Below are 11244 nucleotides of genomic sequence, written 5' to 3'. Positions count from 1 at the left end.
CAGATCTTCAGAGTGAACTTTTTGATGCCAGTTCAGCATCTCAACAGGCAGAAGTTGAGCATCACGCTCTGGGACTCATTAAAACTGCCTTAACAACCCTCGGAGGGACCCTGGAAGTAGGTGAGGCTGTTTTCTTCGTCTTTCCTGCCAGGCAGCATAATTATGATCAATTATTCAACCCGTCTCCAGGAGGGTCAAGAAAAACAGCTTCATTTCTGAGGCCACGGGGACAGAGAGAACACCGAAGGGAAAAAGAAACTTTACCCTCCAAGCAAGAGAGGGAGGGGAACAAACAAATTTGAACGCATTAGAGGGAATTAAAACTTTGAAATTGCGAGAGGACAGTGGCTTCTGGGCTGTAATTAGGCAGCACCCCCCTGTGAGCGCTGACGCTGTTTCTTTCTTTTCTTTTCTGTTTTGTTTAACACTCATTTGCCTTGCATTGGGAGTTCCTGGTTGAATGACTTACTCTCTGCGGGCAGAATTTTCCTCGGGCTCTCCAATTACCCGTTCCTCTTCCCTGCTCGCCACCCCAGATCCTCAGCTGGCGTCTGACCCCACTTAGGCTCAAGTTTGACACTCTTGGAATCATAGGTTAGATACGACTCTGTGCAGTGGTTTTCACTACTAAATAGTCAACAAAAGCTTTTTAACCTAAAGTGAAGTGTCTTTACTGCTGCTAACAATAGCAGCTTGAAAAATGCAGAGAAATGCGCACTTCATTTCTTTATTCTTTTTGTGGTAACCCTATTTAGTGTGGTGTGGGTTTCACGTGCATGCCCAGGTGCCCACACCTGCCTGCACCTGTACCAAATACGCAAACAGAACCCCATCCTGCCTAGGGCTAGGTAACCTGCTTTTTCTTCCAGCTGTCAGTTTGTCGCAGACATTCTGCCAGCGCAATAGAAAAAGCTCCATCTACATCCCACTCTTCTATCCTGTGGATGCACCATACCTTTATACATTCACTCTTTCAGTGAATGTTTATGGGGCTTATGACACGGGCTGGGTACTGGGCTGACGATGTGGCTGTAAATAAAAAGTAAATAGAAGCAAAGGAAACTAGGCAAACCAAAAAAAGACATGTGCCAATGGGATTTTTTGAAAATAGAATTTACTAAGTAGGTTCTGAAGTTCACACTGAAAGAGAAAGTGCACATACACGCAAGACACCAGAACAGGGGCTTCCTTGGCTCAGCGGTTAAGACTTTGCCTTCCAGCGCAAGGGGTGCGGGTTCAGTCCCTGGTCAGGGAGCGAAGATCCCACACGCTTCGTGGGGTGGCCAAAAAAAAAAAAAAGATTGTCATTATAGTAGTCAGAATTTTACCTCTACATAATACTTTGGGGTTAATAATGATTTATGTAATAATAAAATATTTCATGATAAAATTCAAATATAGCATTCTGGGAAAAGAACAGAACGGCAGATCGTGTGCAATATCGTACGAAGGATCCAATTCCTTCCTGCACTAACAGCAGAAAGATTTATTTATTTTAAACAGACACTCATTCCTTAGGGCATTGGTTAGCAAAACGTTTCCCCATTTGAAGCACTGGTTATTTTTATTTTTTCATTTTATTTTTTTACTGAAGGATAGTTGGCTTACGATACAATAGTTTCAGATGTACAAAGTAGTAATGTGGTATTTGTCTCAAGGGCACCACTCTGGATATGCACACTCCGTGCTCACGTGTCCACTGGGTCACGTGTCCACTGGGTCACGTGCCTACTGGGTCAGGTCTTGGTGTTGCATCCAGAGTCCTCAGTCTCTGGTCTCGCTCTGTCTTTACAATAATTAGTTAATTAATTAACTTTTTGTTTATTTTTGGCCGTGGCTTCTGTTGTTGCGAAGGTACATGGGTTCTAGGCACACAGGCTCAGTAGTTGTGGCACCTGGGCTTGTGGGATCTTCCTGGACCAGGGCTTGAACCAGCGTCCCCTGCGCTGGCAGGCGGATTCCTATCCACTGGACCGCCAGGGAAGTCCAACAACTAGAGAGAGCCCATGCACAGCAGCGAAGACCCACCCCCCCCGGCCAAAATAAATAAATCCTTAAAAAAAACACACAAAAAAAGATGGCCTCTGGAGGCAGAAAGTACAATATCCAGTTTGGCAAGAATGTACAGAAATGATACCCCTGCCCTCTGCTGGCTGGATGACTTCAAGAGAAATGTTCCAAGCTTGCAAAGAAGAGTTAATTGTCACTTACTGATAGCTCAGTTGGTAAAGAATCCACTTGCAATGTAGGAGACCCCAGTTTGATTCCTGGGTTGGGAAGACGGTGCTGGAGAAGGGATAGGCTACCCACTCCAGTATTCTTGGGCTTCCCTGGTGGCTCAGCTGGTAAAGAATCTGCCTGCAATGTGGGAGACCTGGGTTCGATCTCTGAGTTGGGAAGATCCCCTGGAGAAGGAAAAGGCTACCCACTCCAGTATTCTGACCTAGAGAGTTCCATGGACTATTCCCATGGGATTGCAAAGAGTCGGACATGACTGAGTGACTTTCACTTTCACTCTTCACTTCACTTACTGTTACCTTCAATGAATGACAATGGCCAGATATTCGGTATCTAATACATATGGGCTCTGTTCCCCACGTTGTACACAACATCCTTGTATTCTGACACCCAGTAGTCTCTGCCTTCCATTTCCCCCTTTCCTCTCATCACTAGTCACCCACTAGTTAGTTCTGTGTACCTGTGAGCCTGCTTTTTGTTATATTAACTAGCTTTTGTATTTTTTAATTAATTAATTTTAAAAATATTTATTTATTCAGCTGCTCAGAGTCTTAGTTTTGGCAGGCAGGATCTAGTTCCGTGACCAGGAATCTAACCAGGCGCCCCTGCACTGGGAGCTCTGAGTCCTTAGCTACTGGGAAGTCTTTGTTGTATTAGCCATTTTTTTTGAGATTACACATAGGAGTATCAATAATATTATGCAATAATTGCTTTCCTCTGACTTACTTCACTAAGCGTAATGCCCCCCAGGTCCATCTATGTTGCTGCCAGTGGCAAAGTTTCGTTCTTTTTTATGACTGAGTAATATTCCATTGTATACACACACCACACCTTCAGTCCTCTGCTGATGGACACTTGCCTTGCATGCATGTCTTGGCTGTTGTAAATACTGCTGCTGTGAACATTGGGGTGCATGTATATTTTACAATTAGTGTTTCTGGGTTCTGAGGTTCAACTGGGTGACAAGTTCTTCTCATGTCATGGAACAGTTCGACAATCAACCATAGTAAATATGGGGATCTAGGGAGATTAGTTGTTTCAACAAGGTCTCCTACTAATGAACGTAGCATAGAAAACCAAACCCTTAGGAAACGCATGTCCATCTGTCCTGACCTCTAAGCAGTCTCTTCACATGTCCCCAGCTGACATTTTCTCCATTGCGCCCTCTTGCCCTAAGTGCTCCCAAGTCAGGGACTGGCTCTCAAACTGTACCAGGAGATGAAATGTCTCTATTTATATGGTGCTGGGGGGAATTTCAGGGGTCCCTCCCTGTTACCCCAAAAGTGGAGTGATTGGCTGAATATTGTAGAATGAATTGTTTTAAGCAAGCCAGGGGGATTCATTTTCCATGGAAGCTACACCATGACTTATTAAACAGGCCCCCATATTGGTTTAATATGAAGCGGGGGACTTCATTTATTGTATGTTAGCCTTTTATGGATTGCATTTTGGCAGGGGGGAGAAATGGACTGGTATTCCTGGTTTAGTGAATTTTTATTTTCATTTGCCTGAAGAGTTTACAGGACTAAGAGAATAGAGATATGATAGTTGTTGGGTTACATAGCTATTTTTTCTTATGTAAATACAGCTCAAAAGAATTGTCTAAAATCAGCTTAAGAGCTACAGGATGAAAAGAACCTACGTTGGAGTAAGCATGTAGAAAATCAGAGGTTGTACTGCCGTAGGGCGAAACAATGACACCTATCAGTTTTGGAAGTCTTCCTTTTCTATATAACTAGGGAAGAAATATCAAAACAAGCACAGAGGGAAGACGTGGGTGCTCAGCTGTGTCAGCTGTGTCTGACTCTTTGTGACCCCATGGACTGTAGCCCGCCAGGCTCCTCTGTCCATGGGACTCTCCAGGCAAGAATACTGGAGTGGGTTGCCATTCCCTTCTCCAGGGCATCTTCCTGATGAAGGGATCGAACCTGGGTCTTCTGTGTTGCAGGTGGATTCTTTACCCCGAGGCACTGGGAAGCCTTACAGAGGGAAGGTATCTCCACATAATAATGGCCATGTACCAAACCACAGCTATCATCTACTCCATACAAAAAAATATTGGAAGAGGAAATACACAGGACACTTATTTAAAAGAAATGTCTTTATTTGAAATTTAAATTTCACTGGTGATCCTCTTTTTCATCTGGCCACTCTGCTAGGAGCATCCTATTTTACAATTAAATCTTCCCTAATGGGGAGACAATCAGCAGTGACCTCAGTTTCACAAGAAGTACTGAAAACTAATGAGACCTGCATTCACTGAAAGAACACCACAAAGCCAAAACTTATCACAAAAACACAGGCTACACTAAAGTAGAAAACAGAATCTGAAGGGAAAGATAAGTCATCACTCAAAGATTCGCCTAGTCCATGTGAACGGAAGCCCATCGGGTTCCAGTATGATCGTGAGTTCTTCACGTTACACTTTCATTGTATCACCTAAGTGATAAACAATCCTGAATTTCCTTCTAGGAGCAGAAGGCACTTGGACCTGAGGGCAGGGTCCTGAGCCAGTCATTTGGAATGGATTTTCTGGTGGCGTTTGAAAGTGCCCAGCTGACGGAAGGCACGGTGACACTCGGGGCACACGTAGGGCTTGACCCCAGAGTGGGTGCGTTGGTGAACCTTGAGGTTCCCTCGGTGGCCGAAGGCTCTGTCACACTGCTCACAGCGGAAAGGCTTCTCCTGGGTGTGGGTCTTCTTGTGAGCGCGCAGTGAGGAGTGGTGGGTGAACTTCTTGAGGCAGAGATCACAGCTGTATGGCTTCTCGCCAGTGTGGATCCGCTTGTGAACCCGCAGGTCCGAAGGCTGCATGAACCCTTTGGCACAGATGTCGCACTGAAAGGGCCTCCCTCCTGTGTGTGTCCTCTGGTGCAGGGTAAGCTGAGATTGATAAGGAAAGCTCTTTTTGCACACCCTGCATTCACAGGGTGCCCGTCCCAGGGTTTCTGCTCCCTCAGGAACACTGGTGGGTCCCACGGTGCCAGATGAACCAACAGAATGGGACCCAAGCTGTCCTGAAAACTCTCCTTGCTCCAAACACGTGGCTGCTTCTGGACGCTCGTCTTGGCAAGTGGGGCTGCGGTCCCGTTTCCTTAGGACGTGTCTGCGATTCTTCAGAGGACCTCGTCTGGATCCACTCGTAGTGGAAACGTCTCCCTCTGGAACACAGGAGGAAAGGGTTCAGGAGCCACATCTGAAGTATCAGTTCCTTCCTGGGGACTCTCCCCTCTCTCTCTGCCCTCCCAGAATCTGCTGAAAGAAGAGATTCAGCACCATATTTATCAAGGAGCATTTTCCATGGTGCCAGCCTCACTGGACCCATCCCTAATCTTCGCCACAGACTTCCCATCAACCAAACTACCTGAGTCTCGCTGATGAAACACTCTGGAACGTTGACGACGGAGAAGGTTGGCACTGGAGAACCAACTCCTACCCGGCCCCAACACCAAGGGATGGAAATGCTGGGTACCGCTTCCTGGACATCAGTGGAGGCAGTCATGACCTCCTGTGGTCTCCAAGCGTTTAATACTCACCACCATCCTGCACAAGTTCAGGCTCTTGAGACGGAAGGCTTCTTGTCACTCCTGTGTCTTCCAGCAGGTCCTTCTCCAAGTTCTCCTGGGAGGGCATCTGACCCTCCAGTTCACCTGTTTCAGGAATGGTCTCTGGCGGGAGAGCTTTCTGGCCCTGACAAGGGGCAACCAAGCAGAGTCAATCCCACTGCCTTAGCCCATGGCAAGCTCTGTCTCCTCTTTCCCCACCCCCCCAGTACCCTGATCTAAGACTCCAGCTTTCTGAATATCAGTTTGGAGGACATGCCCTGACTGCTTCCCATCACCCTGACTGGCAGTCCTCTCCTGATTCCCATGACTGTCCTTGATCTATACCGACCACCTCTGGCAATCAAGTCCAGATTTCACAGCTGGCACTGCCAATTGTCTTTGCACATATGTCTCCACCTCATCTCAAATCCTCCCTGCCCCTGACTCTACAAGCAGAGGACTCTGGCTCTAGGGCTCCTGACTTCACCACTTGTTGATACCTTGCCTGGATTTGTCCTCCTCATGGAGGGTGGCCTGGGGCACAAGAAGATCATAAGCAGTATAGCTGGTCTCTATTCATGAGAAATCAGGAGCATCTCCTCCCCCGATTCACACTGCATAAAAATCCACTCTCTCCAGACATACCCCAAAATCTTCTGGGGCGGGGCGGGAATGACTCCAACTGGGAATTTTTTATTCAATTCAATTTACAATATTCCCCAATAGTTAGTGCCTCTGACGAAATCCATCATGGGTAAAACAGCTGTGAGTGCATTTACCCCTGACGAACTGACCCAGCACCATCCCATGGAAACACGACTCCTCTGCGCTCGTGCTTATGGCCACAAGCTTCCATGGTGAGGCACTAGGGAAGATGGGTGTCTTCATTCTCACACTGGCTGGAAAACGGCTGGGCATGGAATGCAACCATGGGAATTCCGGCACACAGTGGGTCCATTCTTGTCCTTTGCCAAGTTCTCCCAATTACTTTCGCAGCCAAGCCCACCCGACCCTCTTCTACCCGCTCCCAGACCGCAGGTCAGGACATCACACTCACCTGCCCCCTCGACAGGTCCTTGGCTCCTGGCAGATGCTGCCCGTCTTGGCTTTCCTGCTGGCCGTCGTCTGGAGGGACGACACTGACTGCAGACTGGGGCTCCCTGGCTCCGCCTCCCTCATTGTGCCCCTCACTGACCTCAAATCCTAACATCTCAACATCCGAGACTGGCATCAAAAAATCCTCGCCTTGGACACGGACTACAGTCTGTAGAAAAAAAAAAAAATCAAATAGGATCTGTCTCCCTTCACAGGATCCAAAAAGGCATTCCCTGCGTATCCCAGCCTAGGAGCCCACCTCCTGGGAATGACATTCGAAAGAGCAACACCCTCACAGTGAGGACCGACAGAAACGTCTCCCGTGACGCCACAGGCAAGCGCGCACCCCTGTGGGAAGCACTGACTTAGAGCCAAGCCCTCTGGTCCTTCTGCTTCATCGCCCAGCTCGCAGCCCATCTTCCCACCGTTCCCTCTCTCACAGGGTCCCTAGGGTCCTACTCACCCACTTCTTCAGCTTCTGCTTCTTTCTCAGCACCTCCTCCAGATCCTTGCAAGTCTCGGCACCACTACTTCTGACTAAGACCTGGATCTCCGGCGGCATGCACATCACGAACTGCTCCAGCACCAGCCTGTCCACCATCTGCTCCTTGGTGTGAAGATCCGGCCTCAGCCACAGACCGCAGAGTTCACGGAGCCTCCTCAGAGCCTTGATCGGGTCGGGTTCTTCCGAGCTGCTAAACCTTCTGAAGCGGATGCGCAGCTCTTCAAGGGCGGAGTCGGGCTTTCCCCTTCCGGTGTCTTGGCGTGGCGCAGACGCTGGCGACTCTGCTCCGGGGCTGTCCGCCAGGCGGCCACGACCCGCCGTCTGGTTGTCAGCCATACTGCCTGTAGAGTTTTCAGTAGGACTCTGGACAAATGCTTCTAGAAGTGGGTGCCCTACTGACCCCGATAGAAAAGAATTTCCTCTTGCTTTTCCTCAGTAATAGATTCAGTATTCAAAAGTATGGCGGCAGAAAAGAGAAAAGAAAAATAAAAGAATGCAGCCAGTTAGTTTTATTTTCATCCACCCTACCATCCCTCAGCCCAATACTGGGCATTATTCCCCGTTCAGTATTTCATACCAGGGACAAGAATCCATTCTATTCTTCCGACATGCATCTTATAGTACAAGAAACTGTGTAATCGAAAATGTCCCCAGGGCAGTGCTTAAAAGCCCTTGTTGAAAAAATGAACCACAGCACAGGACCCGGGGAAACAACCTCATTCACAGAAGAGTTCCACGAATGAACCACGGCTTATGTGTGGCCGGAGGCCGGTCGCTGCATTTCACACGGTCTCTGAGCCAATGCAAGGTGAACAGAAAGCCGGGACTTAGTGAAACCCACTTCCACGTGCCCTGACTTCCTAGCGTTCTCTTTAGACATTCCCCGTCAATTACCTCGTGAAGCCTTCTCGCCTCGGTCCTCCTCAGCTGGGGACTTGACTCACACTCGGCAGGCGGAGAAACGTCTCTGTAGAGAGCGGGAGGCGACGCCGGGCTTCTCGGCCTGTTGCCCAATCAGCGCGTGGATTGCTTGAGGGCGGGGCGAACCATCACAGACAATCCCACCTTCCTTGGTGACCAGGGATTCGCTTGCCCTGGAAACTCGCTCAGGAGAAAGCACGATGTACCAACGAGGCCTCCATAGTGGCTGAGTGATCCATGCTGTGTATTTTTGCTTGGTTTTGTTTTTGGCCAAGCAGGGAGGCGCGTTGCATCTCAGTTCCCAGACCACGGAAGGAAACCACGCCGCCCGCAGCGGAAGCGCCGAGTCTCAACCGCTGGACCGCTAGGGAAATGCCTCGGTTTCGTTTTGGGTTTTATTTATTTTGGACTTTGGGGATGGTTTTGGGGTGAACTGATTGGTTTTAATGATCTCGTGAATTCTTTGTCTCACTGCCAGGAGGGTTTGACAGAGTCAGGGACATGATGGTGGGAGCCAGATCGGTTTGACTCCTCTCTGTTCTTGTGAGATAAGTCTTAAAAGGCTTTTCGAAATCAGCAGATGAGCCAAGGTGTGAGAAGAACCGAATTCTAAGTAGCCTTTTTGAAGACTAGAAGTTGTCCACCAATAGGAAAGAAGAACGACACCTATCACTTTCGGAAGCCTTGCTTTCTCTAAACACCTCGGGAAGAAATACCCGAACAAGTATGGAGTGAGTGAATCTATCTCAGCATAATAACAGCCATGTAGGCAAAACCAGGGCTATCACCTATTCCATGTAGAAAAGTCTTAGAAAATACGCAGAGCACTCTTTGACAGAAATGTGTTTATTTGAAATTGAAATTTCACTGGAGAGCCTGGCCTCTGTGCCAGGAGCGTGCAGTTTTACGGTGAAGTCCCGCCTAACAGGAAGGCGGTCAACAGTAGGCCCAGTTTCGTGATGAAGTACGGGTAACTAATGAGACATGCTTTCATGAGAAGAAGAACAAAACAAAGCAAAAAACTTACTGAAACAGGCTGCACTAAAGTGGAAAACAACATCCAAAGGGAACCATAAGCCATCACTCAAATATCCCCCTCATTCACTGAATGGAACCCCTCTGGACCCAACATCCTCCAAAACTCTTCACGTCATCCACCCTTTGTGTTAGAGAATTGACAAATCATTGTGAATTTCCTTCTTGGAGCAGAAAGGACTTGGACCCGAGGGCAGGGTCCTGGGCCAATCGTTCGGAATGGGTTTCCTAGGGGAATGACAGATCCCAGGGAGCGGAAGGCCAGTGACACTTGGGCACACGCAGGGCTCGAGCCAGAGTGTGAACACGGAGGGTCCCACTGTGGTTGAAAGCTTTGTCACAGTGCTCAGAGCAGAAAGGCTTCTCTTGGGTGTGGGTCCTCGGGTGGGCAAGCAGCGTGGAATCGTGGATGAACATCTTGGGGCAGAGATCACAGCCTAGCACTTGTCGTCCTCGTGGGTCTCCTGGTGAACACACAGGGCTGGAGGCTGCATGAACCACTGGACATGGATGTTCCTTTTTTTTTTTTTTTTTAATTTGGAGTTAAAAAGCCATCTCTCTTTATTGCAGTTCCAGAGTAAGGGCCCATTACTTTGATAAGCACAGGCTCACCAGAAGGCTCTGAGAGGATGTGTGTAAAAGAATGTTTCCAAAGGCTCCAGAGATGAGCCCAACCCTGCTTCCTGCTTCCCCTGGACAATACTCTGGCTCCTGGGTGGGGCGGCTACTTGGTCCAGCTGACTTTGGGGATGTCATAGTGCTCCGAGAGCGTGTCCAGGTGTCTGTTGAAGTCCTCCACTCTCTGCTTGTGGGTTATGGATGCTTTCTTCAGGACCCTCTCCATCTGTCGCTTCTCCTGCACCTTCTCAAAGGCCACCTGGGCTAGGGTCCGCTTGTCAAGGTAGTGCCTCAGCTCCTCCTCCTGGTTCTTCTGGATTTTTCCCATCGTTTGCAGGAATTTTGCCTTGCCTCTGTCCTTTTTCTTCTTCCGCTTGGTCACGCCAAGCTCTGGGCCTCCTTTCAGCTTCAGGGGTCCCTTTTGGACCTGCTCATAGGCGTCCATGCTGCCCATCTTCGGATTCAGATTTCTAAATGGACAAAAGTGGGGGGGTCCGTTTTCTCAAATGGAAATTGAGACAGTATCGTTCTCTGCTGTAGATCCGGGAGGTTCTCTCTGTGCGGGTTAACACAAATGAATGCAGACGAACATCTCTGCTTAGCCCAGGGGGCCGAGGTTCAGAAAGCCTTGTGGAATCATTGCACCACCCCACCCCATGGAGGGTGGCAACACTCTCCCCCCTCACAGAGAGCTCCGGCTCAGCCATGGTTAATACGGAGTTGAAGGGAGACCCACTGCTTTCACAAGGTCTTTGAGCTGATGCAAGGTGAGTAGAAAACCCAGCCTTCCGAAACCCCCCACCTCCTTCTGTACTGATTGCCAAGCCTTCTCCTTAGACGTTCTCACTCATCACTTACCTCCTTTGAGCCCTCTTGCCGTCAGCTTCCTCAAGTCGGTGACTGGCTATCAGAGTGTGTCTGGGGCTGAAACATCTCTATTTATAGAGAGCTGCGGGAAATGGCAAGGGTCCCTGCTTGTTACCCCATCAGCACAGTGATTGTGTAAGGGTGGGTCAACCCATTTATATGACCTCATTCTAGATAATCCAATTTATCCATGGATTCAGTTTCACAGGAACACTCAACAAGGAAAAAATACAATTTATCAAGGCCTCCATGGTGGTTTTGTGGGAGACTTCTCTGATAGCTCAGTTGGTAAAGAATCTGCCTGCAATGCAGGAGACTCTGGTGTCATTCCTGGGTCAGGAAGATCCGCTGGAGAAGGGACTGGCTACCCACTCCAGTGGTCTTGGGCTTGCCTTGAGGCTCAGCTGGGGAAGAGGTAAA

General features: G+C 48.7%; 2 protein-coding genes across 2 annotated transcripts; both read right to left on the bottom strand.

Moving 5' to 3' along the window:
• Positions 1-4388: 4388 nt before the first annotated feature.
• LOC101108853 (zinc finger and SCAN domain-containing protein 5B) lies at positions 4389-7719 on the bottom strand. Its single transcript, XM_027978888.3, has 4 exons — positions 7342-7719; positions 6841-7047; positions 5775-5928; positions 4389-5399 (listed from the first exon to the last, which is right to left on the bottom strand). The coding sequence occupies exons 1-4, from the start codon at positions 7717-7719 to the stop codon at positions 4753-4755; spliced, it is 1386 nt and encodes a 461-aa protein (XP_027834689.2). The 3' UTR covers positions 4389-4752.
• Positions 7720-10063: 2344 nt separating this feature from the next.
• Positions 10064-10402, bottom strand: LOC114118089 (protein FAM32A-like). Its single transcript, XM_042231295.1, has one exon. It carries the CDS (start codon positions 10400-10402, stop codon positions 10064-10066), a length of 339 nt encoding a protein of 112 aa, XP_042087229.1.
• Between the last annotated feature and the right edge of the window lie 842 nt (positions 10403-11244).

Source organism: Ovis aries, chromosome 14 (assembly GCF_016772045.2).
Source record: "Ovis aries strain OAR_USU_Benz2616 breed Rambouillet chromosome 14, ARS-UI_Ramb_v3.0, whole genome shotgun sequence".
Classification (NCBI taxonomy): Eukaryota; Metazoa; Chordata; class Mammalia; order Artiodactyla; family Bovidae; genus Ovis; species Ovis aries.
The sequence above is the reverse complement of the archived record's forward strand: the minus strand, read 5'-3'. Positions and strand labels throughout refer to the sequence as shown.

Coding starts and splice junctions, on each gene's coding strand:
- LOC101108853 (XM_027978888.3), bottom strand. CDS start 7,719: ATGGCTGACAACCAGACGGCGGGTCGTGGCCGCCTGGCGGACAGCCCC. Junction 5,929..6,840: donor AGGACCTGTCGAGGGGGCAG/GTGAGTGTGATG, acceptor GCCCCTTGTCAG/GGCCAGAAAGCTCTCCCGCC. Junction 5,400..5,774: donor TGAACTTGTGCAGGATGGTG/GTGAGTATTAAA, acceptor CCTGTGTTCCAG/AGGGAGACGTTTCCACTACG.
- LOC114118089 (XM_042231295.1), bottom strand. CDS start 10,402: ATGGACGCCTATGAGCAGGTCCAAAAGGGACCCCTGAAGCTGAAAGGA.